The sequence below is a fragment of the Sparus aurata genome, chromosome 24 (assembly GCF_900880675.1).
Source record: "Sparus aurata chromosome 24, fSpaAur1.1, whole genome shotgun sequence".
NCBI classification, from domain to species: domain Eukaryota; kingdom Metazoa; phylum Chordata; class Actinopteri; order Spariformes; family Sparidae; genus Sparus; species Sparus aurata.
In genome coordinates, this window is record NC_044210.1 from 11,394,239 (window position 1) to 11,410,310 (window position 16,072).

The window sequence follows — 16,072 nt, forward strand, 5'->3', positions numbered from 1 at the left end:
GCTCACACAGCTTCGGCAGAAGAAATGTCTCCTGCGGCTCTAAACCATCTGTGTATTCAAATGGACGTATCTTCCATAATTCCCCTTTTGTTTTAGCAACCAAATTAGAACTTATTAAGAAGTCGAACCAAAGACTGAGCAAGTGCGAGAAATTAAAAACCAGCAATAACTCAGTTAAAATAAGATGAACAACACAAACACATCATGACAATTCTGTTGGGTTGAAAACATCACAAGTGTTAAACTGAGCAGTATGAACTTGTGTGAATGGTGTGAATGAGGGATTAAAGAAAAACAAACAGACAAAGCATTGTGTAGCATGAGGATGATTTTGAAATAGTGATAATAATTATAATAATAATACATTAAAAAATGTAATAACGTCTTTCAGGTTACCAAAGGACACTTAACAAAATGGAACAAACAAAACAAAGAATAAATGGATAAACATAAATACATATAAGATAAAAGAATAGAAAAGTTGATTGATTGATTTGGCTGGATCTAGAGCTGATAGGCCTTATTAAAAAGTCTCGGTTTTTAAGTCTCTTTTGAAAGTCTCCAGAGAAGTCTGTTTGCGGATTTCAGCTGGGAGAGTGCTCCAGAGAGTGGGGGCTGTCATACAGAAGGCTCTGTCGCCAAAGGTTTGAAGTTTGGTGTGAGGGGTGGAGAGCTGGTGTGTGCCTGATGAGCGCAGCGTCCGGGACTGGGTGTAGGTGTGGAGGAGGTCAGATAGATATTGGGGGGCGAGGGAATGGAGAGATTTATAGGTCAGGAGGAGAATTTTATAGGGGATGCGTGATTTAACTGGGAGCCAGTGAAGGTGGATGAGAGTGGGGTGATGTGTTGCCAGGGCTTGGTGCAGGTGAGGACCCTGGCAGCAGAGTTCTGCACATACTGGAGCCTGTCCAGGGTTTTGGAAGGGAGCCCGGACAGGACTCCATTGCAGTAGTCCAGGCGGGAGGTGATGAAGGCATGGATGAGGGTCTCAGCCACAGGTTCGGAGAGAGAGGGCCGGAGTCTGGAGATGTTTTTGAGATGGTAAAAAGCTGATTTAGTAATGGATTTTTAATGGATAGTGTGGAATCAAGGATGACACCCATGTTGCGGACTTCCGTTGATGGGGATATAGAGCAGCCATCCACATCCAGGAGAAGATCTCCAACCTTCTGGAGCAGCGCCTTGGAGGCCCAACCATGAGCTCTGTTTTATTGGTGTTTAATTTGAGTAGATTTGATGTCATCCAGAGTTTTAAATCATGTAGGCAGTTAACGAGTGACTGTGGGGGTAGCTGGGTGGATGGTTTGGTGCAGAGATATAATTGAGTATCATCAGTATAAGAATGGAAGTTGAGACCATGTTTGTGAATTATCTGACCAAGGGGAAGCATGTAGATAGTGAAGAGGAGGGGTCCAAGCACAGAGCCTTGAGGCACGCCCTGGTTGATTGGAGCTGGGGTGGAACTGGAGTCTCCAATGGTGACAAACTGTTTCCTGTTTGTTAAATAGGACTGGAACCAGGAGAGTGCTGTACCCGTGAGACCAAGGTAGTCAGATAGGCAGGTGAGGAGGATGGTGTGATATATGATTTGTCTTGTTTTGAAAGGATCTACATGAAAACATATATTACATTGGCCCGCCCAAAGATGGACGCAAGGTTTGATTTGACCCGTCAGTTGTTTATGGAAAGAAAAAGAGAATTAATAAAAAGAAAAATATTAATTGTTGGGTTTGTTTTTTTATATTTTGTTGGGTGAGATACAATCTTCTTTAAATATGAAGGATCCTCCTGAATAATAAAAAGATTTTTTTTAATTATGATTATTTGAGCAGCGCAGGCAGAGTGACTCTTTGTGCATGACGTCACTCACTGAAGGGAAGTTAGGATCCTCGAATTACGGAAGCCCTGAGAGGTAAGTGGACAAAAAAATAAAGGAACTCCAAAAGATTCTCCTGGTAAAACTTGTTGTAGACAATTTCAACCGCCATCTGCGGGCTTTTAGATACGACACAACACAATAGCTGCTAACTGTTGGCCTGTAGTCTACAATTATGTTTCAGTTTTGATCATACAAGAGAGATAAGGAGCATCTTTAAATAGCTTCTTTGTGATCCAAACTTTTGCTTACGGCCATACCACTCTGAACACGCCCAATCTTTAAAAGCAGGGGTGTGGAAGAACAGTTAACTCTGTAAATAAAAAAAGTCCTTATACTGAGGCAGTAAGTAATGGCATCAAAATATACTCAAAGTTGCAAAAGAAAAAGAACTCTTACATACTAAATATATTGTTTAAGTATGTGGCTGACCCTCATCTTGTTCAGAGGGTGCAGCTATTTGCCTTCAGTGACAACACCATTGTTGAGCTTCTGTCGCTTTGGCCACCTGGATGGCTGGTTCTTCTTGGAGCTCGGCAGGTCAGCACTGAACGGTCCTGGAGAGATCTGGATGGAAGCGAGAGACCAAGGTGATTAAGAGTAAAAGATTTCTTTTTACAAATGTCTTTCTTACTTCAACATTGTGACTCGTCCTCTTATTGGTCTGTACTTAGGTGTACTTATTTTGCCTGTTTTTTACTTTATGCACTTTTAGAGGGACTTTAACACCCTGCAGCACTAGTAACACTTTCTTGTGTTTTCTTGCAGCACTGCAGCACTTTCATGTGTTTTTATGTATTGTTTTTATGTATTATTTTATTGCTTTGATGTAAAGCACTTTGGGTACCGTCTGGCTATTGTAAAGGGCTTTACAAATAAAATTTGATTTGATTTGATTTGATTTGTACAGGAAACCCAGCAGTGGCCCAGCACATTCATGAGGTGGTTCGTGATACGGTACGGGCGCTACGAGCTCTTCCTGACTTAAGCCAGTCACCAACCTTCTGGCCTCAAAGCGATGCAGACCCAAATACAGAGACAAAGTGGTCAATGTGAGACCACTCGGTTCTCGCCTGGTCCTGCCCCCCAGAAACCATGATAGTCCAACCCAATGTTACCCAGAGTCTCACAAACCAGAGCCTGAATCTACTCTGAGCCCTGTCAGATCCCATCAGAGCTCCACTTCTGAGACCAGCAGCTACATGGAAATGAAGACAGACCATCATCTCCCAGTGAACAAACAGAGGGAAAACGACTGTGGGATGAAGGTGTGGGAGCCAGGTGGTGAGGAGGAGGAGGGGAAGGAGGAGGGCCGGGGGTACATGATGATGTCACCACAGGTAAGCAGTTCATCCGTGCTGCCTCAGGATGACTATGTGACCATGGCGAGCCCGAGTAAACAATGTACATTATGCTGAATTAAAAATGTGTGCTGCTTTTCTTGGCTCAAGGTAATTCAACCTTCTCAGTGTTTTTGACTTTGCTGTTGTTTAAATACCAGCTTTTCTATGAGGATTTGAGTTTAAGTTCAGTTTGTTTCAGTAAGATAATATCCCTTTACATTTATAAGTCCAGTGAATACAAGAAAATATACATCTGTGTCCTCAGCAGCTCCACCTCTGACAGCTACTCTCCTCGGCACCCGTCACATCATGAGGCCAACGAGCGCAGCCAGCCACACTGTCAGTCACAAACAGAAACTGACCAATCACAGATGAGCCATCAGCTGCTCCGCCCAACCACAAGATGACGCAGTACAGCAGCAGAACTCGTCTGAGCAAAGACGACTCCCAGCACCGAGCAGCACCACTCTGTCCCCTGTGAGCAGTGTTGATGTTCTGATGGGGACAGCTCCTTTTGTCCCATGTGGTCCAGGCTATACCAGGCCAGTCCGGGCGAGTCCAGACTCTGGTTCCGGTCGGCCTGGTCAACTCCAAGCTGTGTCAGCCCGCTCTGTCAGAAGGGGTCTAAACCACACAGCACTTGAAGATGCTCCGCTCTTCTTAGAAAAAGATTTTAAAAATAAAGTCACATGAATTCACAATGTGAGTCCCTTATTGACAATATTCACACAAGTTCATACAGCTCTGTTTAGGACTTTGGATGTTTTCCACCCTGTAGAATTTTCTTTATATTCAACTGAGAGCAAAAGTACTAGATGGAGAACAAGACGATGTTTCTTGTATTTTGATAACTTTAATTAATATAAACGGGCTGGAGTCAGGAGATATTCTTATGCTGACGTGTTCCTGACTCACTGAACTTGCATATCTCAAATACAGAGCTGTCTGTTAGCCATATCTGTTCAGACATGCTTTCTCTTCATTCAAATAAAGGTAGTGTTTTATCTTCCAGGTATCAGAATAAACTATGAAGTCGTTACTCTGCTGAGCACTTTACATGGTGACTCTACTACAGCTGTGTCACGACTATAATGCTGTCTACTTACAATCGAGGCAGGAATATAACACATCCCAAAGACTTGACAAATGCTCCCTTTGTAATGTCAAATTTAGAGTTAAAGGTATACTAAATGAGTACAGCTGACATGTCTCTGCTGTGAGTTTGTTGTTAGACATTATGCTGCAAATAATTTGCTCATTAATGAAGCTGATCAGCTCAAAAGATGTTTGTGTTGATGAATAATGCGCTGACTACATGGGATTAACAGTTCCTCTGACATTGCTCTTGTTCCTAGAACATAACAATTGAACTTAATTTAGGAAAAAGCAAAAGAATCCATATTTAGGACAAAAGATTGTCGCTGCAATGGGTGAGTGCAGGAGGCTCACTCAGGAAACTGATATCCACATCCAGTTGGATCATGTTTTTTTCAATTTTTACTCCTAAATGAATTAATATTTTGGGTAATCTGTCACTGTTTGGTTAGTAACAACACGTTATTGCAGCTTTGAGTGTGAGTTCCTTTTGCATATACAGGACAGAGGATGGAAATATGAAGACATAAGAGTTACACTGACTTGTTCTTGGCTTGATGAACTTGCATATTTTTCCGTCTTTTACCTACGCTGCTTTAGATATCCCTAAAAAGTGCTCTACCTTCTCTTTATTTAAAGCCTACAGAACGCTTCCTGAATAAGATGTTCACCTTACATGGTTAATCTTCGATACCTGTGTCATTGGTACCATTGAGATCATGACTTACATAAAATAGTTGAGTGGGCACAAAATATTACATTGTGAAAGACAAAGAAGGATGATAAAAGGTCCCTTGTGGTTAAAATACTTTGTAAAATGTGAGTGAAGCGACACGACAATAAAGACAGCATCGGGCTGCACCTCACGCCGGCCTCATCTTGATTCTGTGAACTTGTCCAATGTGTATTTTTTGCATATTCTATCTGCATGCCTCACATTTAACTGATTTCTGCTCAGCTAGTATTCATCCTCATTCAAATTGGACGGACAAAAAGGTGTTGCCCATCCACCTGGACACTATATAAGGAGGTCAGTGTAAGCAGGATGCAGCTTCAGAGAATCTCCTTCTCTGAGGACATCAGACGACCAGATCCTGACAGAACCACAGCGGGTCAACCAGCCAACCAGCCACTCACTCATCAGCGAGACATTAGATAAGTCACCTTCTTTTCTCTTAAAGTTTTTCAGGATTGAGCCTACGTTTATTACAAATCATTTGGACCAGGAAAATCTGAAACAATACTAAATTGTTCAAGTCAGTGCAAAGATTTAACATGCTGTATGAACAATTTTCTCTTTTGTCCCTTCCCTGTAAGAGTTTGCAGCAGAACATAACTGCTAAATTCTGACATAAACATATTGGGCCTCATTCACCAATATCTTCTTAAGAATCTTCTTAGATTCTTTAAGTTGTTCTTAAGAGGTTCCTTAAGAAAACCCTACGTCAGATTCACCAACGCGTTCGTAAGCCTCAGAATTGTTCGCAGCTGTGTTCTTACATTGATGAAAGCCGCAGGAGCAATATATATGCCATTGTTTTGCGGGCCTTGGATGGAGAAATGCCATTATATAAATATGGTGGTGGGGGGGGGGGGTTACTAATTGATGGCATGTTTCCAATTTACTTGATTTATCTTAAATCATTGGCACATTTAATTTATTTTTGAATTTAAATTCTTTGTAAATTACCAAAAATATGAAATGAATAAATAAATGAATAAATATGACAGAATTATCACTGTAATATTGCATTTTATTGAACTACACAAGAGAAGAAAACACAACCATGCCAACATTTCGGCACTGAAATGTGCGTAAGAGTACTCCTGAGTGTTCGTAGGATTTGTTCTTGCCTAAGAAAAAATCCTAGATAAGAAAAAATTCATGAATGCCACAATCTTTGTAAAATCTTCGTAAGTGGGACTTAAGAACAAATTTGTCCGTAAGAACGGTTCATGAATGAGGCCCAAATGTTTCCGTCTGAAACGGTAATATATAACTTTTTTTTTCTGCATATGTGAAATATCCAATTGAAAAACAGATTGTATCAAGAAGTTATTAAATTATTTCTGCCTTTTTAAGATATATTTCCATAATTCAATATATATTAACTCAGTCTCTTCTTTTTCTCAGACTGTTTTATTGCTGCATATAATAAACATAATTCACAGTGTGTATTAGCTTTATTGACAGACAGGAGCCCTGTGTTGTCAGAGCGGTGTTGGTGTTAAGATTATAGCTTTTGTGTGTGTGTGTGTGTGTGTGTGTGTGTGTGTGTTTTGTTTTGTTTTGTCAGGTGTATGAGTGTGTAAGTGTGTCAGGTTTTGAATGCATACCAGCATTTAGATAGAAGCTTCAGGGGAGCCTTTTCTCAAGAGAATTCTTGTGTACTCGGGGTATTCAGCTCTATCGGGTGCGGGTGGGTGGGTTAAGGGGTGTGGGGTGGGATAGGTAGGGTGGATGGAAGGGTGGGTTGGGTGGGGGGAGGTGGGGTGGTAAGGGTGGGTCTGTATAACCAATTATTATTATGAAAGCATTGAACGTAAAAAAAATGTAACTCTGAATTTGATGGAATTTTGATGAAACTCTGATGTTGCTTTGATGTACTTCCTGGTACCTAACTATGATGACCCACAGAAATTAATAAAATAAAATTATATATTAAAAAAAAAGGTGTTAAGATTATAGCTGCAGCATACTTTTGATTAAGTTATCATCTTGTTGCTAAAAAGAAAAACAGGTGTATGGGAGAAATGTGTATTTAAATAAGCTGACCATATGTAGTGACATAGTTCAGCTCCCACCGTTTGTGTCCAGTGAAGAAAAAAATCATCAGTAGCATCCTCTGCTGTGTGCCCAGAGCTTGTAAAAAGCTTACCGCACCTGGTATTCCCAGGCAGTCTCCCATCCAAGATCAGACAAGATCAGGCGTGATCAGAGTGGTATGGCCGTAAGCAAGAGACACAACTACAAACAGGATTTTTATAGATGATGTCAGATTTATCATGTAGCTTGATATTTTATATGTAGATAGCTTCTTCATATATTTACTTTGATTAAAAGAGTATTTATAATATTTAGCATAAATGTAGCACAGTAGAAACTGAGTGAAGAGGCCTCCAACTACCTCATAAAGAAAACAGGACTTTAATACAGTGGCTGAGGAAATATACTTCAGGAACAGTCTTTATCATGTGTGGAAATGACGTCATTGTAATCCAAGATTCTTAACCAGAATGTATAAAAACATGTTGTTTCAATGTGACTCTATATAAGAGCAGACAGATATACAATGAACATCATGTGTAAAAATCCCATTTGTATCTGGTTGTCTCACTTATGGCCATACCACTCTGAACATGTCTGATCTTGGAAGCTAAGCAGGGTCGGGCCTGGTTAGTACTTGAATGGGAGACCGCCTGGGAATACCAGGTGCTGTAAGCTTTTTACAAGCTCCGTGCACACAGCAGAGGGAGCTGTCACAAGACTCTGAAAAATATACTTGAAAAAGTGCTGGAAAGCATTATGTTAGTATGTTAACGCCAAGACTTTAACATGCTGCATAGTTGACTGGACTAATAGTGACTGAGTCCTCTTTTATTGTTTCCCTCAAATTTGGAAAATTCAGTCATTATCTACTCATCCTCCTGCTGATGGAAAGTCAGGTGAATGTTTTGTTGTCCAGAAAACATTTCTGGAGGTTCACATCAGCACATTGTTGCATCATTCCCCTGTACAGCTGAAGTAGATGGAGACTTGTTTTGAAACGTAAAAAAGATGACCTCCTCAAATGTCTTTGTCATCAATCCCCAAATTATTCAGTTTAATGTCATAGAGGAGAAAAGAAACCAGAAAACATTCACATCTAGTGTGTGAAGGAGAGGTATCCAGGTCCTTTCTTCCTGCTGCTGTTAGACTGTACACAACCAGCACCTTCCCTATAGACATTTACAAGTTTTTGCCAAAAGTAAGGCCAAAAGAAAGGCCGGTCTGACGGCGATGCAAAGCGGTGCGAATTTTCTCTATACAACGTACACTTGAACTGATATAGAGGTTCAAGGGTTCGGGCCAAGTTGGGTCGGGTCGGGCCTCGGGCTTCCTTTTTTATAAAACACACTTCTTGCAGGTTTATAAATTATAGCCAATAGTTTGTTGTGAATCATCGCTGTTCACATGTGGTGAAGAGTAAGTCTGGCTGCCTGCTTCATGGGGAGGGGCAGACGCAGACCTGGAGAAGATGGAATTGGCTAAAAGTAAAACCTGCGGGTCCGGTCGGGTTGTAATTTTCAGGCCCGTTGAGAACTTTAATTGTAATGTGATTGTCTGATGAATTACTGATGCTGGAGTTGCAGTACATCAGTAACGAAATAAGGTCACAATTTCTGGGTTCAGTGGGATGGACGGTGAGTCCTGTGGCTTCAGTTATCTCTGCTGAATGTGGGTAAAATTGGGCTTAAAGGAGGCCTATGCCACTTCCCACTCAAGCCACACATGAGCAATGATTCATGTGCCGTATTATAAAATAGTATGGATGGTTATGTTCTGGTCAGGTGTTTTTGTCGACATACTGAAATGAAAAAGACACAAGTAAACAGTCAATTTATCCCTCAGCTGTTTATTTGGATGTATTCATTTGTGGTTGAATGAGATGGACATTAAGGGACGTATTAGTCAATATGAATAAAAGCTTTTCGTTGTTACAAATTTAATCCAAATGGCAATGGTATCTAAAATAGTTTTACCATCATCCCTCCATTATCACTTATGAAGTGCAGTCCTTGTCAAACAGCACCCCTTCTGCCTCCTTGGGGATCTTTAGGAATTCTTTCAGCTGATCCAGAGTGAGCTCATTCACCTTGTTGTCCTCAGAGTTCTTCGCAGAGGCTGCACCCCTCAATTTGGGTTTGTCATTGTTGTCCACACAGCAATAGGCGTTCCACAGGAAGTCCGGTATGTTGACACTCTTCACGTTGTTTTTGACAATCCAGTTGTCTTCAGAGGGAACAGCACCAACCAGCACAAACGCTTTAGTGCAAGATTTTATCTTTGTGAGGAGCTTGGCCTCATATTTCCTCCAGGCTTCCGTGTTCAGTTTATGGTTCTGAGGAACCACATTGGTCAGGGTGTAAGTGGCAGCACGTTTATGGTTTTCTAGAGAGAGGAATGAAAAGAAATAGACATTTACTATAAAGGTTGCTTGATAGGATGCAGAGGGTGGCTTGAAAAAGGTGTGTGAGAGAGAGATGTGTCTAGTAGCAAGTGGATTATTCAAATTTGAGCATGTTTTATACTATCGACAAAATAATTTTTCAGTGAACGAATACAAATGACATTGAATAGTTGTATTTTCGAACATAAAAAAAATATAATGTAAATTTGAATGCTTTTGGATAACTTTTGTAACATTACAAATATTGTGCGTCATGATAAAAAATGGACACAGCCACAAACATTTTCCTTTTTCTTTTGTCGCATTATAAATGTCTCAAAAACATTTTCAATGCTGATAAAAACATTATGCATATTCCACATTCACAGTTGAAATCAAATAACAGATATGAAGACAGCATTGGCACAAACTACAGGCACTACAGACTTTTCTCCTATGAGAAGGGAAGCATTTACTCAAAACATTCATCTTGCATCTTTAATGTACATAAAAAGGAATATAACTGTTCTTTTTATGAGTTATAGCAATAGAAAAAAAATTCAAATGTAGTCTGGGTTGATCAGAGTTTCTCATTAGGTTATCCTACATGTAATCTGTAATGATGAAAATAACAGCTGCTACACAAATTCCTTAATTTAACATAAACCAGAAATCTGCTGACTACATCCTTAACATTTGAATAAACATTTCTCTCAAACAAGTTAAAATATGTGGAAGGCCAGAGAGGCATGCATTACAGATCATGTTTAAAATCTTACTTTCTTATATTAATTATATTATTCTAATCTTGAGCTAACATGCTTGAGACAATAAAATATTTAGTGAATGCCAAATACAGGTTTAACTTCATGGAAGAAATATTTATTTAAAGATAACAAGAAAAGAAAGCGTAGAAAATATGTATTTGATTCTCTTTTGTCTGTGTAAAATGGAAAAATATAGAAGAAACTTTGCAATTGGTAATTTAGTGTGGGCAAATGTTCTCTGGAATAACAGCGGCTCCATATCATAATTTAAGACTCTCAAGAAATTATTGCAGATATTTCTCTGGCTCGAACCTCTGATAGCTGCCCTAATTTTGGTTTGACAACAGACACCACAGGCAACCAACTAACAAAATCATTGAAACCAGAAATCAGAATTAAACCTCCACTGCTCATCTGTAACAGATTGACCAAAAATGTGTATATTTGAAGGTTTTGTTTAAGATTCTGTAGGCTTATATTTGAAAGACAGAAAGAGATTGTAAAAAATATCAAGTATTCATTTAAAAGTAAAAGTAATTTGCTATTTAAAATATATACATTCTGTACAAACAATTGTTATCACATTAAGACAAAAAGAGTAACTAATGATTAGGTCATTAGTAATTCATGAGTTGTCAGTTGTTTGTCACAATCATAGTTTATCAGGAACAACTCACATAAACATACTATATACTGCATGCAAATCACAGTTGTTGAGGAATTACTCATTAATGCTTCATTAGTCATCAGGTCATTACTGATTAATTCCTCTGTCATCCACATTTTTTGTACCATACATACACAAGGGTTACCATGTATTTTAAGTACTTAAGTACATAAATACCAGCTCTTAAAATGTCGGTTCCAAATGGCATCTTACTTTTTTCCTTCTCATCAAAATATACATTGCACAATACCCGAAATTAAATACATATCATATCATTTAAGTATATATAAGTATAAAAATATATGTAACTGAAAGACTGCCCATCTCTGTCAGTAAAATGGGCTTCAGGTCAGTGAACTTCTATGCCAGTGGTCCTCAATAGGAGGCCCCCGGGCCGCATCCGGCCTCCTTTTAATTTTCACTCTCGTTTTTGGAACAGTTCACATATTGACATTTTGCCGGCTGTAGGAGCCTAGAAAATGGCCTGTTCCAAGTTCACTGCTATGAGAAAAGTGGACATCGAAATTCAGCAATTCAAGAAGAATGGACTGAAAAATTTGGATTCATTCTCCCTCCAACCATCGCAAGACCCAATATGCCAGGAGACTATAGCTGTGATGAAGATTTCCAATTTGAAACGGCGTTATGAGACGTAGCATAGGAATTTTCCTCAAAATTCAGAAGTTAGAACAACAAAAATAAATGCACTGAAATTGTTATATCAAGCTGCAAAAAGAGGAAAATACTCAACTATGTATTTTGATTTATGTCAAAATGGAAATGACATTTTATTTTAGTTCGTATTTTAGTTGTTTTGAATGAAAAGGACATTTTGTTATGAATATTACAGTATTATTGCATGTGGCCTGTGCAACCTCAATACATGGACCTTTGAGTAATTGAAAAAATTCTTTGTGGCCCTTTAAGATTTGTATTTGAGTACCCCTGGTCTATGCTGAGGCGTATCAGATGCAGATCGGACCATTCTGCCATGATCAGTGAAAAAAGCCTTGTGCAGATCATCAGTAGACAGGATTGGATTAGACAGGAAAATATATCCTTTTTTTCTTTCTTTTTTTGAGGTCACTACAACAGTTGATAAAACATTATTGTGTGAATTTCATTGGACAAAGTAAAAGGATCCCAGATTTGATTATACGTTGATGAACTGACACCTTTATCTGGTGTCTACTGCCGACTACTGACCTCTCTCCCGAAAAACCACCCATGCTCAACCTCCCTTACCTGAATGGTGTCCGTTGGGGTTGAGGTGACCACGGTCGAAGACAGACTCTTTGTAGTCCTCATTCAGAGCCTGTTTTTTCCCCAGGTCGATTCCACTGTGCTCTTGCTTCAGAATCCTCTCTTCCTCCATCTCTCCTTTCCATGTTGTGTCCACCAGCTGTAAGGCATATCACAATTCTGATTTAAATATTCTGAAGCTGTCCCTGGAGCAAATATAAGCACCTGTCCTCATACAATACATACTGAAAGAGATCAATCCATTGTGCATAAGTTTGTTTTTTTTAAAACTCTACTAAATGAACAGAAAGAGACAGCAGCTAAAATAGAGCGTTTCAAAAGAGGGGAATAAAATGCTTTAACACTGGACAGTATGAGAAAACCTTTTTGATCATAAAAGCATGTTAACCTTTTCTAGTAGTAGCCCAAAATAAAATTAGGAAACACAACATGAGCATCATATGTCTCCTTGATGATTTTGACCACATAAATACTGTGGATGCAGCATGCACAAATGTGGCACCAACCTGAGGCTCAATTAACCATAGTCTCGAATCTTGACCTCCATTCATGGGCAGCTCGATAACATAGGCAGAGTAGACAGCAATACGATGTTTGGTGTCATACAGGGTGGCAAAGTGGAACTTGGAGTTCGAACTGTCAGTTGAAAATGAATGAAACAAAATGCAGTTAACATGATGCTAGGTATATGTATTGATATCTATCTGTGTGCTGTTTCCCTACCCTTCGCCGTAGCGCTGACAAATACGGACAGCACCATCAGTAGACTCCCCCCACTTTGGCACCTTTTTGTGATAGAAGAACTCCGAGCAGTTATCCTGGAACAAATGACAAAGACTCCTAGTTTAATCTCAAATGCAACAACTACACACAAACAAATGTAACCTTCCTTGAATTCTTTGAATAAACTGGAATTAGTTCACAAACCTCGAACTTAGCCACAACATCTGCCTGAGCAGAAAAGAGGAGCAAGAGGAGAGCGCACAAAGGTACCAAGGTTTGCATCCTGGAAGAACCCTCTGGTGTCAGGGATACTGAACTGTCCTGGAGGCCTAATAAACACAAACACATCATGACAATTATGTTGGGTGTAAAACATCCAAAGTCTTAAACTGAGCAGTATGAATTTGTGTGAATGAAGGGTTAAAGAAATGAATCTTGATTCTTTAAAAAGAAAAAGAAGTGAGTGCTGTGTGGTACAGACCCAAACGCAAGGCTTGATTCAACCCACACCAAAAGGGAAATAAATATGACAAAAAGGGTCGAAGTAAAGCTGAACACTGATTGGGTGCATCCACAGATAAATAACAGAACAACAACAGTGTCAAGAAAGACAAACTTTTGCTCAAGCTAACATATTCTGTGATATACTTAAAAAAAAAAGTTGTTTTAGATCATGACTGTCTGCTGACCGAATGATCTGATAACAAATATATAATAATAATAATATCAGATCCTACATTGTTTCTCCAGTTTCGGAGCAGCAGCGACCTCTGCTGTCTGTAAAGAGACACCGCATGATGGTTGAAAATATATTACGTAAGCCTGCCCAAAGATGGCCTCAAAGTTTAATTTTACCTGTCAGTTGTTTCTGATGGAAAAAAAGAAAAGATGATTAATAAAAAGAAAAAATATATATGAACTGACGGGTTGTTTTTGTTTTTGAATATTGTTTCTTGGTGAGGTAAAATGTTCTTTTAAATGTTCTATTATTATTTGAGCAGGGCAGCAGAGTGACTCTTTGTGCACGATGTCATTCAATGATGTGAGGTTGAGATCCTAGTAGTACGGAAGCCCTGAGAGGTAAGTGGACAAATATATATATATATATATATATATATATATATATATATATATATATATATATATATATATATATATATATATATATATATATATTTATATAGCCTCTTTGTGAGCAGAGCTCTTGCTTATGGCCATTCCACTCTGAGCACGCTCGATCTCGGAAGCTAAGCAGGGTCGGGCGTGATAAGTACTTTTTTTTCAGCAGCAATCTTTTACAGGGAAGGGGAAGAAGAAAAGGAGAATTGTCAATGACTAAAATAAGCAGGTATTGACAGATTTCTTTTTTCTTAATAACTCCTCATCACCGTTCTGCCTGAAATTCATTTGTTTCAAGAGTGCAGGTGGCCTATATATATATATATATATATATATATATATATATATATATATATATATATATATATATATATATATATATATATATATATATATATATATATACACACAGACATATAGGCCTTTAGCAGGGCCTGCTGTGGGTATGTGTGTGTGTTTTTTCTTATGTTTGTCTGTTATCCTGCAGGTTCCTGGTGGGCGGAGTTATAATCAACACTCCTGCGAGCACCTGATCAGTCCTCCCAAGAGTATTTAAGACCTGGCTGTCTTTGAGATTCTCCTTTTTTCACCTTTTGGCTCCCTTCTTTTGGGGCTCTTCTGTTTTAAGAGCACCATGTTTTTGCTTGTTTATGTTAGGTCCAGACTTTAAGTATTATTTGGTTATTTGGTTAATAAATCGGTTCATTTTTGCAGTTTATACCTTGTGTCTCTCTTCTTTATATATTATATATATATACACACACACACACACACACACACACACACACACACACACACACATATATATATATATATATATATATATATGTCTGCATTAAATTGAAATAACAATGAACTAACAATGTACAAAACAACTCTATGGAGCTTATCAAAAGAATGTGACTTACCTAATTTGACGGGCTGGCTGGTTCACCCGCTGTGGTTCTGTCAGGAGCTGGTCGTCTGGATCAGGCACCAGTTGGTGAAGATTACTTCAGTGAAGGAGATTCTCTGAAGCTGCATCCTGCTTACACTGACCTCATCATATAGTGTCCAGGTGGACGGGCAACACATGTTTATCTGTCCAATTTGAATAAAGATGAATACTAACTGAGCAGAAATCAGTTACGGTCAGCTCCATGTGTGAGACATGCAGATAGAGTATGCAAAATATACATGTTGGACAAGTTCACAGAATCAGGATGAGGCCGACATATGGTGCAGCCCAGTGCCAAGTATTTTTACAGCAAATATCAAATATGTCTGCTTAATGTATGTTATTATCATTCGTCCAATCCTCCTTTTGCTACAATTACATTGGCGCTGTTCATAAAATGGCAAAATTCAAATTCACTTGATTTGGCTCAAACAAACTAATTAAAGCTGAACGTTGGCATTTAAAGGGGATCTATGTGACATTTGATGCTTTTGTATCATGAACCATGTGTGGACTGAAAAGACGATGAGGGACCTTTTGTCATCCGTCTTTTGTAGTGTAACATTTTGTAGACACTCAACTATTTTATGTTAGTCATGATCTCAATGTCACTCATGACACAGGTATCAAAGAAGATTAACCATGTAAAGTGAACATCTATTCAGGAAGTGTTTGGTACCTTAGGAACTCTAGGGTGATTTGAATAAAGAGAAGATAGAGCACTTTTAGGGATATCTATTCCATCCTCTGTCCTGTAAATGCAAAAGGAACTTACACTGGAAGCTGCAATAGTTTATTGTAACTAAATAAACAGTGACAGATTACCCAAAATATGAATGATTTCAAGATTAAAAATGTGAAAAACATGATCCACTTGGACATCAGTTTCCTAAATGAGCCTCCTTTACTCTTCCAATCCAGCCAGAAATGCTTGTCTTGAATATGAATTTTTTTTTTTTTTTTCTCAATTGAAATCAAATGTTGCATTCTAGGAACAACCAGAATGCAATATCAGAGCAACTGTTAATCCCATGTAGTCAGCACATTATTCATCAACACAAACATCTTTTGAGCTGATCAGCTTTATGAATGAGCAAACTGTCTGCAGCATTAAGTCTAACAACAAGCTCAC

General features: G+C 38.7%; 1 protein-coding gene and 1 pseudogene across 2 annotated transcripts; one reads left to right on the forward strand and one right to left on the reverse strand.

Moving 5' to 3' along the window:
* Positions 1-7,650: 7,650 nt before the first annotated feature.
* LOC115577435 (uncharacterized) lies at positions 7,651-7,759 on the forward strand (annotated as a pseudogene).
* A 1,168-nt stretch (positions 7,760-8,927) lies between these two features.
* Positions 8,928-15,039, reverse strand: LOC115576734 (endonuclease domain-containing 1 protein-like). 2 transcript variants are annotated; one of them, XM_030409291.1, is made up of 6 exons: positions 14,912-15,039; positions 13,089-13,213; positions 12,885-12,979; positions 12,668-12,797; positions 12,144-12,300; positions 8,928-9,466 (listed from the first exon to the last, which is right to left on the reverse strand). In XM_030409291.1, the coding sequence occupies exons 2-6, from the start codon at positions 13,164-13,166 to the stop codon at positions 9,078-9,080; spliced, it is 849 nt and encodes a 282-aa protein (XP_030265151.1). In that variant the 5' UTR covers positions 13,167-13,213; positions 14,912-15,039; the 3' UTR covers positions 8,928-9,077. The 2 variants fall into 2 exon arrangements, with proteins under 2 accessions (XP_030265151.1, XP_030265150.1); XM_030409290.1 differs by lacking the exon at positions 14,912-15,039 and having other exon boundaries at positions 13,089-13,332.
* Positions 15,040-16,072: the final 1,033 nt, after the last annotated feature.

Bases quoted from the DNA above. Each gene is read 5' to 3' on its own strand.
- LOC115576734 (XM_030409290.1), bottom strand. From the start codon at position 13,235: ATGATGTGTTTGTGTTTATTAGGCCTCCAGGACAGTTCAGTATCCCTG. The intron at 12,798-12,884 runs GTAGGGAAACAG...TTCAACTGACAG, and splicing joins TGTCAGCGCTACGGCGAAGG to TTCGAACTCCAAGTTCCACT. The intron at 9,467-12,143 runs GTAAGGGAGGTT...TCCTCTCTCTAG, and splicing joins CCCCAACGGACACCATTCAG to AAAACCATAAACGTGCTGCC.